The 20,323-nt window shown below is 36.2% G+C and overlaps 1 protein-coding gene across 10 annotated transcripts in view; it reads right to left on the bottom strand.

Moving 5' to 3' along the window:
- The window catches only part of LOC112560412 (MAP kinase-activating death domain protein-like), a 78,658-nt gene that overhangs the window by 41,968 nt on the left and 16,367 nt on the right, over positions 1-20,323 (bottom strand). For 7 of the 10 annotated variants that reach the window (XR_003098530.1, XM_025232259.1, XM_025232262.1 and 4 more), the window contains exons 2-12: positions 17,180-17,346; positions 13,567-14,528; positions 12,061-12,202; positions 7,481-7,639; positions 7,082-7,213; positions 6,751-6,864; positions 6,348-6,428; positions 3,796-3,966; positions 2,008-2,166; positions 1,497-1,713; positions 325-435 (exon numbers count right to left, since the gene is read on the bottom strand). Coding sequence is in view for 9 of the 10 variants with exons in the window: in XM_025232259.1 (XP_025088044.1) it covers positions 325-435; positions 1,497-1,713; positions 2,008-2,166; positions 3,796-3,966; positions 6,348-6,428; positions 6,751-6,864; positions 7,082-7,213; positions 7,481-7,639; positions 12,061-12,202; positions 13,567-14,162 (1,882 nt within the window). In the remaining variant the exon portion in view is untranslated. The remainder of the gene's footprint in view (positions 1-324; positions 436-1,496; positions 1,714-2,007; positions 2,167-3,795; positions 3,967-6,347; positions 6,429-6,750; positions 6,865-7,081; positions 7,214-7,480; positions 7,640-12,060; positions 12,203-13,566; positions 14,529-17,179; positions 17,347-20,323) is intronic. The other 3 variants (XM_025232265.1, XM_025232260.1, XM_025232261.1) reach the window with 3 other exon arrangements.

Here is a 20,323-nt window from a genome sequence, read left to right as displayed (position 1 = left end):
AATAGCACAAACACAAAAATCTTATTTTTATAAAGATGTGACCTGCAAAAGATCTTTAATGAAGATATCTGAGAGCTGAAATATGGAAGGTCTTAATGAGGTTTTACTGTATAGCCAAACATATTCACAGTATTAGCTCATATATATATATATCGGGAATACCACGCTAACAAATTGTACTTCTGTCTACTTCATCATAGAGAAAGTTGCTGATAAAGTTTACTTTTACACTGCTATTATGATAAAACTATCAATTATCAATAAAATTATTTTTGATTCAATCCTCTTCTACGCGTGTCAGAAAGATGAATAACTGCTACTCACAAGGTGTTTCCCCATCAATCTCACTGTTGGTCATTTCCGCAATAAGATCAGACAAAGAAGAATAGCTTGAACTGGTGCTCTCTGCTCCCTCACTGTCACTTCCACTTTCATCTAGATAGAAAGAAATGGTAAATCATTTGACTCCTTTTTCTCATCCATCTTTAACTGAAAATGTCAGGTACCTGCCAAATTATGCCAAAGAAGAAAAAAACAGCATAGCCTATAATGTATTTGTATTAATTGTTGATATGTTCACATTCTTGGGACAGCCAAACTCTAGGAAGCAAAGAAAGTTGCTTTGCATCAAATTATTCTGCATCTCATTTTCTCAATACATTCCATCATGATTGTTCTTTAAATGAAAGGTAAAATAGGCAGCAGAATGACAAGATATCTGGGATTAAAATAAGACAGAAAAAATGTCAGAAAACATAATTCATGAAAGTAATCAGATCATGACAAATTTAAAATAATATGCTGATGATCTGTTTTATCTTCTATAATTTACTGAACTCAAACACAAACGCACACTCAAAACAGGATGGTATCCTAAACTTAAAAAATGAGCAGCTGCTACTGGGTAAGTGCAGGTAATTAAACATCCATTCACAGCAGTTTTCAAGCCTTGTACAAGGCTTATAAATATTAACAAGTGCCGATCATGGTGTCATCACCAAAAAAAGAGTGGAGCGCTGAAAAAACTGAAAAGGAGGGGGGAGGAGATTTCTTCTGACAAGGAAACGGCGAAAGACAGTAAACTAGGAGACAAATTTGAAATTATTAAACAAATGGCAATAGGCAAAAGCCAAAACCAAAGTCACAGATGCGAATCAATGTACGGTAATCATATTTTTAAATACAAGCAGGACATTGATTGACTTTTTAGATGAAAGCGGGATATTGGGCATCCTACCGGGACATTTTATGAGCACACAGTTTAAGGCAGTAGTCCCGCCTAAATCGGGACGTCTGGTCACCTTATAATATATGCATCTCAATAAATATGAAAGTTAAATACTTTCAATGCTGACTTTAATAGTTAAACATGGACTATGAAATTTCACTTTTTCTCTGTTAAAGTAGGAACTCAAAAACTTAAAAACTGTAAAAAAACAAAAAAACAAAATCCATTTAAATTCAGCAGTCATAACAGAGCAGCCTCATGAAGATACCTGTTGGTATATCGTCACTCAATGTTTCACTGACAGATGTGATAGCTGCAGCCAGCGATGAAGAGTTGTCATACACATGAAACTCAACAGGTTGCAGATGCTGGGCATACCATTTGGGCTTATCACCAATCAAAGAAGGGTCATAAACTGCTGTCTGAACTCGCTGATACACCAGATTGTTAGGACAAAGTGACCATTCTGCGAAATACTCCACTGCCTGTAAAAATGTAAAGATGAGGATTCACTATCTTTAAATGGTACTCCAATGACATCAAATGAAGTACACTAAAATCTAACTTTACATTAAATTCATACATACAACTGCAATTCTTTTTTTTGTTTTGTAACTGCCACGGATATAATACACAAATAATACATTTATGTCCCACCTACAGAAGCATGTTCAAAAGAGAGTGAACAAAAGAAAATAAGTCACATATTTTTTTCAACTCTACATTTGCTATATAATGAAACTTAAAAGACAACCTTCAAGAAAAAAAGTAGCTGTTACCTGGGTGCGAGCAAGTCGTGCAGTGAAATGTGTGCGCTGTGGCCGTGACTTCATAAAACTGTACAGTTGGAAGGCCACTACTGGCCGTGGGTAGAGCCGTAATGTGCGAGTATGCTCAGTGAAGTTGCCCAAGATATTAGGTGAGTTGAAAAAGCGTACCTAGTACAGGAATTTGACATGTATATAATCATTCTACTCCATCTCTAAGGATACATCAATAATGAGTATTCTAAGTGCATAAATCATTAAACATTTTATTTTTCAACTGCACATTTTTAAACACACTTGATTTTGACACTATTGCTGTTATAGCTACAAAAGTTAATTCCCAAATACAAATAGGCAAACTGACCTTCTTTGTATTTTTAATCACAATCATAGACAAAACAGGATCTATAAAACCTAAAAAGATGATAACAAATTTCTTACAGGAATGATTTTATATTATGGTAGTAATGTATGTTGTTTACCTTTAAAAATTCTAATAAAGCCATTGCAATAAGCCAAATTTTTCTGTGTCAGACCCAAACCTCATGTTTTATGTTGTTTTCAATAAAAAGGGAAACATTGTACTAGCATAGGTGGGTTTTAAAAGTAAAATCTTTAACCTTATCTAACTCAGGTAAAGTGTTTTTATCTTATTATATGAATGAGAATGATGATTATGCGTGGTTCATGTGTTTTTTAATTATTATTTTAGATAATTTAGACAGATTATTAGGTAATAGTCTTGACCGTGCATTATGTGATTTGTGCTAGCTTTAAGTGCATACCTGCCTATTTAAGCCTTGTAAAAGTTTATTATTTAGCATGTTCAGGGCTTCTGCTTACGCAAAAAATTGCGTACAGTACGCATTAAAAGTTCGGAGGACCCCTTCAATTTTCGTCAATGGGGTCCCATTCAAATTTGGGCGAAGAACAGGGAGTCCTTAAAAATCTGAAGAAGGGGTCCCTGGGACCCCAAAGAATTTAGCCTTAGCAGAAGCCCTGATGTTTCAAATGTATTTTGGCTGTAGACAGGAATTAAATATACATTTGACAGAAAGGTGCATTTGATGCTGCTCATCTGAAGTCTTTCATCTAGGCAACAAATATATCATGGCATGGACAGCCAAAGAGGCTTACATTTAATAATTAAAAAACATATAAGCCACACATAATCATCTGTGATAATTTGCTAGGATATATAAAAATACATGTGGGTCCTTATAAGGAATACTGAAATGAATGTGTGAACAAACCAGGACATAGATAAGCATAATGGATAAAAGTTTGCATAACCACAGCACAAATAGATTTTACATAAAAACACTCATAAACTGACAAACATCCTCATATACATGCAGAGATACTGTTCACTAAAAATTATTTTTGCTGAGATATCTTATTCATTTTTTTAACGAAGACTAATAACAATGAAGGATATTTATATAGTGTTCCCAACTGCGCTGTATATACATAGAGATGCCTGCAATATTTGACAAAAACACAGAGGGACACAACTGCCTGTAAGGCACATGAGCACCATCACCTTCTGCATGCATACACACACAAATGTGTGCACCATGATTGCAAGAAGTTACTCCCTCAAGCTGTCTTAGTGTTTACTTTAATGCCAAGGAATCAAAGCACAGTAGTCATTATAACAGCTATTGCTACTGAAGATCAAAGCTATCAAATAAGGGAGGACTTCATGAAAAGCAAAAGCAGGGAAACACCATGGCATCCAGAATCACCATCAGAAAATACTCAAAAATATTTGTTTAAATAAAGAGAATTATCACTTACCATAGCTACACGTGTTGCCACATCTACAGAATCCACATCATTGCCATAAATGAGAGGGTTAAATCCAGTCTGAGATGAAAAACTTTCACGACGCTGCCACATCTCTGGATTCTGAGCAATAGCATCAAGATTTTTGATAGGCTGTGGAGTCATACTCATGCTGGCCAGAGCCTGGCAGAAGAGGAATGGGGTTAACAGAAAATGTGTTAGTGTAGAATCAGCAGCCCCAAAAGCCAAGCACAAAGCTTGAGAAGCAGACTTTATTCTTGCAACAGTCATGCACAAGTGCAAAACAAACGCAAGTGCATAATGGGCAGCAAGTCATGCTGAGTATTAGTGTTGCTCCCTGCTTTATATTATGAAACATTTCCTCTTAGAAGAACATATATCTTAGGCTTATGTATTTTGTTCCACAGTATGTCTATTGTTTTTTATCTTTTTTTTTTTTGTTTTACCTGTTATGAGTTGTTATCCAGCATAGCAATGTTTATCCCAACTTTAACTTGAAATAATCCAGGGTCTCCCCTACCCACCCACTGAAGGTGAAACGACATCACTTGGGCAATTACAGGTACTCTTGCAAGTAAACATTTATGTAAACCAGGTTCTTTGCTGAATGAACAAAGATATAATTAGTATTAACTGGTAAACAGGCACAATACTTGACATCCAGTTAAAAGCTATCACCAACCTATTGCAGTTCTTGTTAAGTCTGGCTTTAAAGAAAATAGTCTGCAAACCTAAATTTTAAAAAAATTTAAGCACTTCTGCCTCTGGAACATGCATGTTTATCTTTGATCAAGTTGTGATTATGATGATATATGACCCCCATATTGCATGCCTGGCTCCATCAATTGCTTGAAATGCATTTTGAGACCAATCAAACACAGTACGTGCCTGGACAAAGAAAACTTTATGTCAAAAAAAAAAAAAAAAAGCAAATGATTATTTTAGCATAAAGCACTGATCTAAAGAAAAGTTCCATTCACCCAACACTTCTGACTTTATTTGAAGTGTTATGAGAAGAAAAAAAAAATGGCTAAAAATAAGATTTTTGCATATAGTTATAAAAATCATCATAGTGCCTTATCTATACAAATCATTCAAGCTCCTTTAAAATCAGTCAACAAAAAAGTGTATTTGTTAAAGCTGCAATAGCACTGGGTTTCTTTGATTCAAATAAATCGAATTAAAAAAAGGTAATATTAAGATATAATAATAATATGTTTACTTGTATCATGCAGCATCATGACAAAGATAAGTCACACTTTCTCTGCTGACCAGTAATGAGAAATGAACACGATGGACAATGGACAGTGAGATACGTGCAGGCACACTGAACAACATAAAGATGAAGTACAAGAACATAATGCAATGAACAAATGTATGAAGGGATATATATATATACTATAAATAGTGTAGAGATAGACTAGTTACATAATGGTTTGCATAACAGACAATATTGCAAATGGAGTTAAAGATCGTAATTCAGGGATAGCATTTAGTGAACTGATTTGTTTTAAGATAACGTTTAATACAGCCTTCAAGTGGCGAATGCGATATGGAAGATAGTTTCAATACCTATAGTAGCACAGAGGGAGAACGTCGGTTGTCCATATGTGAGTCTTTGTGGGAGACATGGATCGAATGAACAAGTCTGATAAGAATCAAAGGTTTTGAGCAGGAGGGTGGACAGACCACATTTTAGTAGAGAGGGGAGGAGCCATCATAGAATCTATAGCATAAAGTTGAGAGTTTGTAGTCTATTTTAGCTTTAATTGGTAGTCAATTAAGAAGGTGAAAAAGTGGTGTGACATGTTCAGATATGCAAGTCCACAAAATGAGACGAGCACCTGATGTTATTCAGTGATTGATGCCCAGACTTCTTCAAATGTTTCAAAAGCAAAAGAAAGTAGCTACATGGTGGCATGACAAAGAAAGAAGGTACATCAAGAGATGCTTCATTCTTTCAGACAAAATTTGCACCAAAGAACCAAGCACAATAGTTAAATGTTATGTCCAGACTATTTCAAAGAGGACTTAAGGAACTCAATATATTTATAAAGTCTATGCAAACTTTAATATTCTTAGACTGCACTAAAGCAAATCTTTTACAGTAGCATTACACTCATTTACAAATTCATTCCCCTCAAAGATAAAACATGCATGCATGCATGCATCATTCTCCTCTAGGATAAAACTTTGCTCAGACACTCTAAACTTGGATTTAACCCATTGAACAGAAGCATACATAGTCCGCACCTCGAATAATATGAAAGCTTTTTTACTCATTCTATTTCTCACTCACTCATTCTCTCTCTCTCTTTCTTACACACACCACTGTTACATATCTTGGGATTGAGGACAGAGAACAAACAAGAAAAAAGTGAGAGTGGAAGACAGGGGAGGAGAGAGAAGTGAAATGTGAACTATCTTCTATTTTTGATGGACTTTGATGAAATATGGTAATTCTTTCTTGAGTTTATTTTAACACACATATTCACACCACAAAAAAGACGGGTCAGATTCTGAAGATTCAAAGACTGTCTTACCTGTTTAAGGTGTGTTTTGAGACCAGTGCATTCTGGTTCAGGAAGTGGAGGCAGTGGGTCTGCGTTAGGTGGTGAAGTAATCTGAATTAAAAAAAATATATAATTTAATATTTCTTTATGCATTCTTTCTTGCTGTGGTCAAATGATTCTGTGCCTGGGCACTTGTCTACACGAGAACACCTACCCACGAAAGGATGAGTAATGTTCAGCATGTGCAAAAGTAGCAAGTGCTTTCACTTGTTTCTCTATTTTTTTTTTTTAATTTTTTTTTAAGCAAATCTTTACAGCTTTAGAATGTTAGTACTTGGTATTTATGTTACTTATTACTATGATGATTCTTGTTATGTTATGTCTTTGGACTAATGTTTACTGTGAATTTATGTATACATTCAAGTATTCTTACTTTGTTTGCATCCAAATCAACAATCCAAATATCATCAGGCAGTGGAAAATCCCGCTTATAGCGAAAAAAGCTGGCAGGCACACCAATCAAAAATGGGGTGGGAGCCAGTAGTAGCTGCCAAGCAAAACCAAAAATTCTATTATTTCACAGAAGAATATATTTATATTTAATTTCTATGGCCAAATATAGATTTGTAAAAAAGTTGAAGGAAGAATTCCTTTTATAATTAGTAGATTATAACAAACTTCTCTGCCCTCTTAAACCTTTTTCTCATATTTCTTACAACTTGATGATTACCTTTCTTCATTTACTATTTATAGAAAAACAATACCTGTTCTGCAGAGGCCATGCAAGTTGGCAGAAGGGGTATGACTGGAAACATATACTCCAGTGGATAAAGCATAGACACAAACGCCATGACACTCATTGTCAGTGCATTGTAGTCTCGAGACTGTAGAATCACCTGATGACATATAATTTTATGGCTAATAGAAGATCTTTAGCAAGACTGAGAACTAGTACTGTTCACAATCTCAAAACTATATTTGTTCCCCATCACCAAGGCTTTTCGTAAGCTTAAAATGTAATGAAAGAATGCTTCAAGACAGCAGTTCTTCATCTTTTTTGTGTCAAACTATCCTTCATCTTTCAATAAAAGGAGAGTGTAACATCACACAAAATTACGTGTTTAGAAAACCCACAGAAAGAAAAAGATAGTAAAAATACAGACCTTGTGCTCCAACATAATTGCAGTGAGAACCTTCAGGCAAGTGTCCACGCCTAGCAGCTCAAGTGGCAAATGCAAAGGGAAATCCACAAGGCTAAATCGAGTGTGGTCTGGCAGTGCAAACAGCAAAGGTGCCTGCAGCTCCTTGGGAAGCACATTCACCTATACCAGAGAAGAGACAGAAATGACAAACTCCAAGTCTATACAAAAGTTTTAGGATGCAAAAATGACAATATTGGCATTATTTTTATTTTTAGTTGTTATACATACGATTTAAATTATTATCATTTATGCTATTTATGATATTATTTTAGATGATGTATAATAAAAGTGGTGGAGGGAAGAATGGGAAGCACAGACTAAATACATGGAACAAGTCAACATTCCTTAACAGTGAGGGTGAGGTAGTTGGGACAATTGAGGAAGTGTGTGTGCATGTTTGTCTAAATTAATAATGGCTCTTTATCTCCCTGTCTGGCATGTTTCCTTGAATTTTGTGATGCACAGCAGTCTGAGGAAAATCAATAGTTCTGTGAGGCAATTGCTCCAATCTAAATCCAGGATGTCAATATGCCAAAAGGCATGACAATTTCTGATCCTGATTTATCAAAGATGCACCACTACAGTTAGTGGGGAGTTGAGGGGAAACCTACTGAAAACTTTATTAAAATAAGTAGACAGTATCAAGCTGAAGATGGCTAATGTTTACTATTACTCTAGAAAACACACTGAAGGTAGATAATGAAAGTTGTAACATTTTGAAACCAAAATGTCTTTTCTGTTTATAACTCTTAAAAGATGAAAGTAATTAGAGTTTGGAAGATAGAATACCTCTTTCAATACAAAATATGACTGACTTATGCAATAAAAGTACAAAATACAAGTTATAAATAAAAATGTATCAATCAGGTTTAATCTGACAAACATGAGTAAACCATCCTACACTTTAAATCTAAATCTAGTGAACTTTCCTGCCAAATTTATTCATATCAACTGACTTAATTTGTCTTTTAAAGATCATAAAAGAAAAAGAGATATTGCAGAAACTTTTGTAAGGACTGGCATAGACAGATAATCATCTTTAACCTTGCTAGGAAAAAAATCAATGCCCAGAGGCTGACAAACAAGATAAAACAAAAGAAAAAAAAATGGTCTGTCAATTTTCTTGGGCAGACAGACATTCTGCAAATTCGAAGTGCACAATGTGCTATACTTTCAGCAGTCAGATATTTTGACAACAAAGAGGTGGTGGAGTAAGTAAGAACAATGTATAAATGGGTATATCTTCTCAGTCTTGCAATCTTAACAAACTTGAATCATTTCCTGTTTTTGCACAAATGCTGTACACAGCTCAAAGTCACATTTTAAAACTGAACCCTAACTATGGAACTGCCTGCCATTTTCAGCTCAAGCCATTCAATCTGTTCCAAGACTTTCTTGTCATAGAAATACCTCTTGCAGTAGCTCTACTCTCACTGTAGACCTGTTTTATCTATGGTTAAAATATGTGTCCTCTGTGTGTGCATGCACGCATGTGAAAATGCATGAGTATATTCTTGATAAGGTAAAGAGTATTATTATTTTACATCCTTTATGTAAACACTTTATAATGTGAAGCATGGATTCCATGTTTTACAAATATCCTTGATTATTATTTTAAATGAATGACAAAGAGTTTTACAATGCATTTTAATATAATGTGCACATAAAGAATGTCACTCTGAAGCTACTTTAAATTTTCCAGAAAATGCATGCATAGAACTGTAAAAGTTCTTTTAGTTTGATTTACAAAATAGGTGTGCTGACAAACAGGCGAATGAAAGTACTTCAAAACACAACAGCATCAACTGAAAAACCGGATTTTGACTGCTTCCTGCTGATAACTCTTTTCACCCTTCACTTGCAACAGCCTTAATTCTTTGCTCCTCAAGAAGGAAATTTAGCCCTTCACTTTTGACAACTGGGTTGCAAAAGAAGTGCACACATTTTATTTACCAAAAAGATTCTTTTTCTTAAAAATAGAAAGAAAAACTCCTCTTTTATTTTAAAAATAACTAGTTGGAGGTAGTGGCCAGACAAGTGGAATGTATAAGCATCAGCCTAGAGCAGTTGTTCTCAAAGTGTGGTCCGCGGACCACTAGTGGTCCGCCGGCATAAGTCAGGTGGTCCGCGGCTACAGTCGTCATGTCAGCAAAGTGATGTTTAAAGTGATGTATTCCTTGCATTAACATTTTAATTGCAAAGAACGAGGTATGTAGTTTTATGTCAACTTATTACTATACTACTTTTACAAAAGGACATTAAGTTTGAATTAAAATGAAACAAATGCGGCAATTTAAATTAGAAATTCATAGTACAGACTAATTTTTAGGCCTTGGTGGTCCGCCATAGCTTTTACTTAGGTAAAATGGTCCGCGGTCCGAAAAACTTTGAGAACCACTGGCCTAGAGGAACTACTTTCAAGAACTTTTTCATCATGAAACCTGGACTGCATTTGATATGATGATCTGCATCCAAAATAGAAGCATCTGTCTCCCACCTACACAGAGCTATTGGTCTATCAATGTTATAATGTTTGTGTGAATAAGTATTCTCCATTTCATCTATTGCTACATGAATAACATATACCTCAACATTGATGTTATTTCCAAGCCCCTATCTTAAACATTTACTGGGATCAATCTCAAGTTGGCATTTGCCCAGGACCAAATGGTGTCTAGTTGGTGAAGCACGATCAATATCATCAGTTCAAAATGCAAGCTTCTGAATGCCTCGGGAAAGAAATGTAGCAAGCCAGTGTACCTAGAACTACATATAATCTCCTACCCTTCTACTTTATGTAGAATTGTACAGTAACAAATTTCATGCTCAATCTTCTTTTAAAAAATCTTGTGTAAAAACTAAGGATATAACAAAGAAAACTGAGTCACAGGAAATCGGCAAAATATCTGGGTAACATCTAAATTTTCTCTTTCTTTTGTATTCATTAACTGCAAGTCCTTCTGGTTACTTACAATAGTCAATGCATTAACCATCACGCAATATTTAAGTACCTATTATGCGTCAACATTTCTGATCTCTCTCTCTCAATATAGGCATGTATTTATAACCCAATAGATAACAGAGCTGAATATTATCTGTCTGAAACCACTCCTAAAATAAAGATACATTTGTTTATATCTTTTCTTATTTATATATATATTTTTTTTTGAATAAGAGTTATTTTCTGGGCTATACTCTGTACTCCAACTGATGACATTATCAGCAGTATTCTGCAGTAGATGAACTATGCCTAAGGAGTATTGTCTTTACATATCTTTTAAATCTAAGCAGCAGATAAAGCTAAGCTCTTCCTGAAAATGACATCTCAAATATCTGGCCATCTTTACAGTTCCTGGTTTTAAAAGGAGTTTCATTATGTCTACACACTTTATACTTCTGCTAGTGTCAGAAAATCAAACTAGGCTGCTTGTCTTGACATATAGCACATTATAATAATCCATATCATGAATGACATATGCCAAATCTTCAACCTTTTACAAATATGGAGGAGTACATATCAGATATTGGTACAATTTCTTTAGAGCTGATTTCAATTTTTTTTAAATAAACACTAGCTTTAAACAACACAGACTCTTCCCTTTCCACTCAATAAAAGTTTTAAAGAACATGACATACATTTCTTCTCAATCCAATGGACTACATCAATTATTTTGACTAGTGCTTCTCTATATACTCTTCATGCCAAAAACATTGACTCAATGGATAGAAATATTGTCTTGTAATATACTGTGATTACTATCCTATGAACAGACTCTGATATGGTCCACTTAAAAAAGTAATGAAACCTATCTTTTAGGGAAAAAAATCTGAAGATCTGAAAGATATATATGATTTGTATATGTACATGCATACACACATTTACCCATTTCCTTTCTCACCCATATATCTTTTACCACACACACACACACTCAAAAATAATTTGCACTAAAATGTGAAAATGTAATTTAAAAAAGCTAATTTATGTTCTGCCAGATGTTACCTTAAACTGTGACCATGATAAATTTTATTTTTAGCATAAAATTGATGAGATGGTTATTTAAAAAAGTAAAATGTTACACATGTATACTCATGATTGTATCTTAGTATTTCAACATGAGAAATAAATGTTGTATTAGTCCACAAATATTATATGCTATAATTAGTGATATAAATCTGAGAAAACCAGCCGAGAAAAAAATGAAAAGGAGAAACTAAGAAAACTATATCCCAGATAAATTTTAGTCAGATGGATGCATCCAATATGTGTAGTTATATAAGCAATCATTGTAAACATAAAGTGCTATCTTTGCAATATGAATATAAACAAGATCATTATGAAGTTATGGATGTTACTTTATATTTAAGTAGCATTAGCATAAAAAGAGAAAAGATAAAAGGATAAATTTAAAGGAACATTGTGGATAAGCAATATGATAAAACTTTACAGCAAATTTTATTTCACAAAGGAGAAGCAAACAATTTTAACAGGTTAAAGTAAAAATTAAATGCAAACCATATATGATTAAATAAAATTTTAATACCTCTACACGTGTCTTGCCTGGTACTGGAACTGGTGCACTGAGCAGTCGAAGAATCCATGTTTCAATCTCACGAACTTCATGCATAACCAGTGTAGAAATATTTTCACTGGTTTGACCTGTCAGCACCCCCCATACTGTGTCCCTTTACACGAAAAGAAAATAATATAGATGAATTTAAGTGCTTTCACAATACAAAATGTTATTTGTGCCATGCATAATAAAAAACAAAACTCATCAAAGTCTTAAATACCTTGTGCAGGATGAATCACTCTTTGGCACTGAAATGTCAGTTGACAGAGAGAATTTTTGGATAGTCATGTTGCTGGATCTAATACTACTAATATTACTACTAGGGAAGCAAACAACCTAGTAGTTAGCGAGCAAAATCTGAACCCAAAACAAATATGCAGCATACCTCCTCCTGTAGAGAGGGTATTTGACTCTATAGAGCAGTGGTTCTCAAAGTGTGGTCCGCGGACATAAGTCAGGTGGTCCGCGGCTGACATCAAAGTGATGTTTAAAGTGATGCATTCCTCACATTAACATTTTAATTACAAATAACGAGGTACGTAGTTTTATGTCAACTTATTACTATATTACTTTTACAAAAGGACATTTAGTTTTGAATTGTAATGAAACAAATGCGGCAATTTAAATTTGAAATTCATAGCTTGACCCCACCCATCCACTCAACCCCCGCTTCGAGCCTATGCCCTCAGGACGGAGATTGAGAGTCCCTCTTGTGAAAAAGAACGTTTACAGGAGGTCATTCATCCCATCGGCCATCTCTGCTGTCAACAAACAAAAGACTATAAGCGACTAGTAGTGTTACACACAATGGGGATGACGTAATCCCATCTCTGTTACACGCCGTCATTATGTAGTCATGGAACTGATGTATTGTCCACTGATGTATTGTCCTTGATGCGGGCGTGTGTGTGTGTGGGTGTGTGTGTGCTCACTTCTGTCATTGCTGATGTTATTGTTGATGTCTTTGATTTTTACTCTGACTGCTTGCATGCTGGAAGACAAATCTCCTTTTCTGGACAATAAAGTAATCTTATCTTATCTTATCTTAGTACAGAGTGATTTTTAGGCCTTGGTGGTCCGCCATATTTTTTTACTTAGGCCTTGGTGGTCCGCCGTAACCGCGGTCCCAAAAACTTTGAGAACCACTGCTATAGAGGGTTCTGAAGGTAAAGCAGCAAAAAAAGAGGAAATGGACACCACCCTCACAATAGCAATAGTTTGGATAACTGAGGGTCTAACATATCATTCCCCTACACTGTAAGGTCGCAGAACTACCTTTAGCTTTACTACTACTAAATAGTAACAACCAGAGACAGACTATACTCTTCATAAGCCAGTGTTGTTCTGTGAAGTTAAAATTACTTTTCTTTCAAGAAACCTGTTATTATTATAACTTTCAAAGCAAATGTTACAATGATGGTTCCAATCAAAATTATTTTATATCAGAAATAAGCCCGAAAAGGAACCTCTACAGACCTGGCAGTAGCTTTGGATCCTCCAACCCTCCGTACACAGCTACGATCATGGCAGGCCTCAATTAGGCGACGAAGAATAAACAGACACTCTCGAAATGTGGAGAAAAAGGGATGGTGGCTGATGATGCATAGTGAGGTCAAGGTGTTGTTGCGGACTCTTGACTTTCGCCGAGCCCTTGGTGAGCGTGGACGGTCACATTCTGATGAACTTAATGTTTCTACAGAGTGAGTGCTACCTGTGGACGAACGATCCACCTTCTGCCAACATTCTGATGAATGCATGCGCTTTTCAAAAGGCCTATAAAAGTTGACACATACTCCATAGCGAACAATGCCAGAATCCTTTTCTGTTAACGTGAAGACAAAAGAAGTGGTTTCTCTGAGGCTCATGCGCTTTGGTCCAACACTGATGCACCCCTCTGGTTGGCAGAAAAAGATGACATCATTAGGCAGGGCAAAGTCTTTGTGGTCTTCCAAGGGATAGCGTCGTAACAGCTCTGGAGTCTGTGAGACATGGTTGTTGCTATTTGGATGCCGGCTGCCAGCTATGACAAGGTAATCCAGAAGTCGCGGAGAGAAATACTTGCCTGTGTCCATATTGTTGTCTTCACATGAAAGCTGTCTGGCTGAAGAGGTACCAGCACAGCATTTATCCAACTATTGAACACAATTATTAAATCCTCTTCTGATGAGAAGGCACTTTGTAGGCTTCAAGTGTTTCAAGAAAATGCTAAACAAATCCATCAAACATCCTTCATGGCTGCAACTTTGAGGTCCTAGCCTAGCCATGGTCAGCTCTTGAAAAAAAAGGAGGGAAAGTCTGTGTGCTGTCCTTCATGGTGCTTGGCAAGACATTTCTCCTGATCTTGGTTTCAGAGGGATTCCTCCTAATGCAGAATCTTAATGTCTTAATCATATCTGCGCCATTGTATGCTGCCTCTAACAATATCTGGTTTCTGGAGGCTGAAAAATCAAAATACAAGATCATACTGGTATGAAAGGTGAAAGGTTTGAATGAATTAATCACAGCATATTGTCAAAAAAGTATGAAATTTACAATGCATTTGACATGAAAACATCTTTACTTTAACCAAGGTCAAGTAATGCACAAAACAGTCAAGAAACCAGATAATTCCAATATTAAGTAATCATAATGGTAGCCACAGTCCAACACTGAGATTTTTTAAAAACTGTGTTTATGGTGCGAATAGTATAGCACATACTTTATTAAATATATGAAGTGCCAGATAATGACATTGGTCAACAACTGCCCACAGTTATGACAGTGGTACTATCAGATTTTAGTGGGGATGAAAAATTCCTATTGCCCTGTGACACTGTAGTGACCATAATGTCTTAGCACAGTGAATTGTTTATGCGTTTGTAGTGATGCTGGTATGAACAAACCTATCATGCTGCCAGTCATTTAAAAGTATAATAAATACAAAAGTACAATAACTATCATAAACAATGGTGTGCAAGTACACTCTATGATGTTTGCAATGTTTGCACAGTGACAAAATCCGATGATTACACATTTTTCAGAATGTGACTCCTTTACTAAGCAACACATGACAGTAGACCTTCCAGAATTTGAAAGAATGAATCTGACAACACTGTCCAGTTTGCATATGCCAAATTTTGGATGACAAAAAACTATCAAAAGTCACAAGATTTCTGATACTGTTACAGTATGCTGGAAATAGAAATACACCCTGCAGAAAATCAATACATGCTGGTGCCCAGCTAACAAGGCTCCATGCCAAGAGCAAGAGCAGTAGGCAACCACTCAATAGTCCAGCAGCATATAATGGGATTATTTTCAGAGACAAAAGACACAGTTACAATTAACATGTCATGCTAAAGCTTGCAATAGAAACACCATATTTTTAAACAAACTACATGCTTCATTTCTTCCTTGGCCAATACACAACAGTAAGAGGGTGAAAACGAGAAATGAGAATGTCAGAATATCAAGCGTGAACTGAAAACAACAACAGTAAGATTCGACTTGGAGCATAAATGATAAATTTGTACACTACCTACAAGAAATCATGCTTAGCCAGAATGAAATTTGATAATTATTGCTGCAGATTTCACAACTTATGCAAATGCTACAAAACCAATATTTCATCACTAGCTAGATGGCTGTCAAAATTTATCTGATGTACCACCAGCTTAATATTTATATCATTATGCTGTTACAGATCGAGAACCTTCCTTTTTCCTCTAGATGTTGTATTTTTCTTTTCGTGGAACTGGAGATGACTGTTATTTTTAAAAGAAATTTTAGATGTGTAAATGCTTACAAAAAGATTTTTAACCTGCTGTCACTTTCCTTTAATTTCAGTTATTCTTTTAAGTAGACTACAGATATGCATCCACATGCCAAATACTAACCTCCAATAACCTTATACATGTACTAAAAATACTTTTCAAATAAAACGTGTTATAAAGAACATATGCACACACACACACATGCCAGAACAGGTACAGTTTGTAAATAATCAGCCTGTGAATGGGTACTGGTACTCACATTTGTTATATAAACTGGTATTTAAAAAAACTATACTATTTTTCTTATGTGGATGTATCCAATTATGCTGATCTAGTGCTGTGCCAAAGGGTTTTTCAAGAGCTAATAATACATATCTGTGGATCATATTTTAAATTTAAACTGATATTTTTATGTATATAGACTGGGGCTTGATAAACATTGCCTACTGATAGTGAATTACTAGTGCATGATGGCTTACATATGCTTCTACTTAAACCCTTGTTAGCGTGAATCAGTGTGCTGGAGCATTTTAGCTTTTACTAAATAATTATCTCGAAAAGGTCATTTACTATACACTTCGTTTTTAACCAGTTATCCTTTTTACACAACAGCAGTAATAGCAATACCAACAAGCAAGAATGCGGATGTTTAAAAAAAGAAAAAAAAAGTGAAGTGAGGGGAAAACGCTTGTTTGATTGCGAAATATTTGAGAGGAAATGGGTGTCTATATTTTAGAGTACACGAACGCGAAATATAAGGATCGACATGATCAGTTGATGCAAACTATAAATTAGGATTACGAAATGCCTTCAGTCTGAGAACACACAACAGGTATATATGCACATATACTACAACGATTACTCGTTCTGATGGGGTGTTGTGATATCAGTTATAAAAAGATGGTAATTTGATCTAACCACGCCGAGAGGTAAAGTTGTGCGGTCGCTGAACCAAAACCAATGAAAGTACATGTATGAAACTGTACGGCGTACATTCATAGAATGAAAGCTTAATATTTATTAATAATCAGACGATAAGTTTACGATTCAAATAAGCGCCGATAAAACACATGAATAAAAAACAACTGGTAAAATTTTCTTCCATAACTCATGATAAGCACCTCAACATACGCTACGGTTATGTGGAAATTGCACTACCATTCAGTAGTCGAGCAGACGACCGTAAACGCGTCACACTAATCGGCATGCGAAAAATGTAAGCTAAAGCTACACTCACTGCAGATAAACACAGAAATGCGATGTAGAACTCAATAAATGACAAACACGCAGTAGAAACAAACCAATACAGCTATAGTAAGGAATAAACAACGACTTACCCAGCAATGTCTGTGCGATCGGGCTGCTTGAGGTTTTATGCTAAACATCATTTGACGTCAACGCGCCGACGCAGCACACCCGTGACAGCAAAGGGAGAAAATTCATCCTCCTCCTGAATGGATTATTGCTTTGTGAGAGGGCGGCTAACTCCTACACCCAACAACAACTGAAATTAGAATTACACCATTTATTTATTCTTTTAACATAAGATAAGCCTAGCTTATATTTCTAACCCATAGCAGGCCGGAAAAACCGCACAATATAATAATTGTTCATTATTCGATCAAATTCGACTGTAACCGGAAAGTCAGAGGATAACTCCGACTTGAGTGAACTGAGGATAGACGTAAGGGTTAACGAGGGTAACCGAGGGCAAACATTCATGCAGGGCCACGGTCGAGCAATGAGATGACCTTCACGGGCCTCGTGCATTAAATGATTGTCACTAAATTAGTTTTAGCCAAAGAGTATTATTATGCGTACAATTCGATTGCCATTTTCTACATTTAAGGAGTACGTGCGCGCAAAATATAAAAGCTCGATCACCACACGAATTGAAGAAATTCCTCGCTCGGTAAAAACAAACGAAAGCAAAAAACATATATATATATACGGGACATAAACGAAATAAAGTTTTTTAAACCTGGTGCATATAGCTATGTAAGCTAATATCTTCATTGTCTTAGTCACCCGTTAAGGACTATTACACAAATTAGGTTCAAATCTGCCACAAACACCCACACAAATTCAAGATATAAATGTCGGCTGCTCTGCATGTACACCAAAGCACATCAATTATTTCGTTCACCGATTTAAAAAAAATGCACAGCAACAATTAAGGGCTGCTCTGTTTTTTTAAACTAACATTTAAAATTAACACTAGGGAAGGTGGTGGACTATATAGTTTGCGTGGTAGGTAAAGGATGTGTATACGTCTCTCGGTCTCAAGTACAAAAACGGCGGGTGTGCTGGGGTAGGGGTTGGTGTTGCTGTTCCGGTATTTAAAGTTTTGCTTAAAATGTGTTCTTGTGCTTTTTAAGAGTTACTACACATAAATGGCCAGCAATTGTAGAGTGTAAAGAACACTGAACATTCTCAAACGACAAAAATTCCAATTAAACATATTAAATATTCAACAACACTAATTGAAAGTTCCTCTCGATGATTTTTTTAAAGTAAAAGATCAAAATACACATCCACACAACCAACCACGCACCTCGATCTACCCCAACCTCTAGCCATTGCCGCTGTTGCTATTGTATAGCACGAGGCCTTCTTCGATGTTGAATTTTCGCATCACACGACATTATAATATATATAGTGCCATTGCTGGTGGCCATTGCCGTCTTCGATGACTGATCGGGGTCTTGTGCTGATCTGTCTTAGTGAGGGTCTTTAGTAATTGGTAGGCCTTTTTTGCTGTCACCTCGTGCCACTCCATCCTCTATATGTCCCGGCGTTGGCTCGATCTCGATCAAGAATTCTTCGATCCTTATAGCTGCCTCCATCCCTCTCTTGATGGCACAGCACACTTATTCTTTGTATATTTGGAAGTTGCTTGATTCGGGTTTTCTTTCCTTTTCTCTCATCAATGCCTTCCTTTAGTCATATAGATCTAGGATGTCATTCGTGACCCGTACGTGGCAGTTTCTTTTTCCTATGTAGCCGCGAAACCGTCGATTCTGGGCTGTAGACGTAGCTAGGTTACTTTTGATGTTTCCAGAGATCGAGGGTGTCTATAAGTCATGATCACATTCCACTAGATTCAGCGCTCCAAAGTTTCCTCCAAGTGTACCCTAAAGATATATTTATTTTGTAGCTATATAAAGCTTTATATAAATCTGCTTTTCAAATTTCATGATTGCAGTAATTTTATGAGTTTATATTTTGTGAGAATTTTGCATTTTTCTGTAGTTGTTATGCGATATTAATGACATTAAAAGTAGATATCTGGAATAAGTACCTCTTACATAAAGACTTTAACCTATATAATTACTGTGAAATGTTGTACGTACTGTACGTACGACCGACAAATATAAAACAAAATAAAAACATCAAACCTAAGATCGGATTGATATCCCTTGCATTAGGCACCAGCCCTGCGTACCGTAACGCGGGCGCTCACCGCGGATGCCCGCGGGCGCTCACTCACGCCTGTGAGAGCCTGTGATACCGTTCGCCCACCGTGGGCGCCTGTTAAAATGGCGGCTGACAGCGAAGTAGAGAATATAATTTTGTTGATGGACATATTTGACAACGACGACGAATTAATATAAGCAATCTATTGCAGCGCCAAACAATATACTTCTAGTGGCCTTCATTTGGGCACTAAAGAGGAAAAAGTCCATGAGAATTAAAAAGAAAGAACAATGCGGTAGTCAAGCATATCACGTAAAAACAAACGAGGAGTAGACTTTCTGTTGTTGTGGTCACGATTCGAAGTTTCAAGATCGAAGGCAAATTCATCTACCATCTCTAGAAAGACATGACGATGAAATCTGAACTTTTAATACACTTCTTTGTCGTCGTATATATCTATCTGTTGCAAAATACTTATTTATTAGAAGATCCACCGTGAATATCATCGACACGCCTAAACTCGACAACCATGGCGGCCATCTTTGCGCCCGTGGCGTACTACCTCTAGAGCAAGTACGCGTGCGCCCGCGGGCGCTCACTCAAATTTCGCTGCGGTACGGCCCGCCCGTCATAGCGCGCGCGGGCGCCCGCGTTGCGGTACGCAGGGCTGCTGTTCGCAAGGTTGGACTGCGACCGTTAGTTAACCTTTGTAAATTGACGGATGTCTTTATGAACCGAGAGACCATAATAATGTCGATATGCAGCTCATCGTTTGTCTCTTGTTTTCAGTATTTTTTGTTGAATAGGCCACATTCGACCAGATGTATTTCCCTAAATGATGGGAGTGCGTTATGTTGCCTGAGCGACGGCGTTCTGAGTACATCATCAGAAATACTCTGCCCCCACATAGAAAACAGTCAAATCCCCAAACCACAGCCGCCTCTGTGGTGTTTCAAAGAGGGAAATTAATATTTGTGTTTGCAAAAAAAAAAAAAAAACCTCAGATAATTAAAAGTGAGATAAAAACCACGAACTAGATATATATAGGTCTGAAATAATAACTG

Source organism: Pomacea canaliculata, linkage group LG3 (assembly GCF_003073045.1).
Source record: "Pomacea canaliculata isolate SZHN2017 linkage group LG3, ASM307304v1, whole genome shotgun sequence".
Lineage (NCBI taxonomy): Eukaryota > Metazoa > Mollusca > Gastropoda > Architaenioglossa > Ampullariidae > Pomacea > Pomacea canaliculata.
This window is presented reverse-complemented; position numbering and strand designations above follow the sequence as displayed.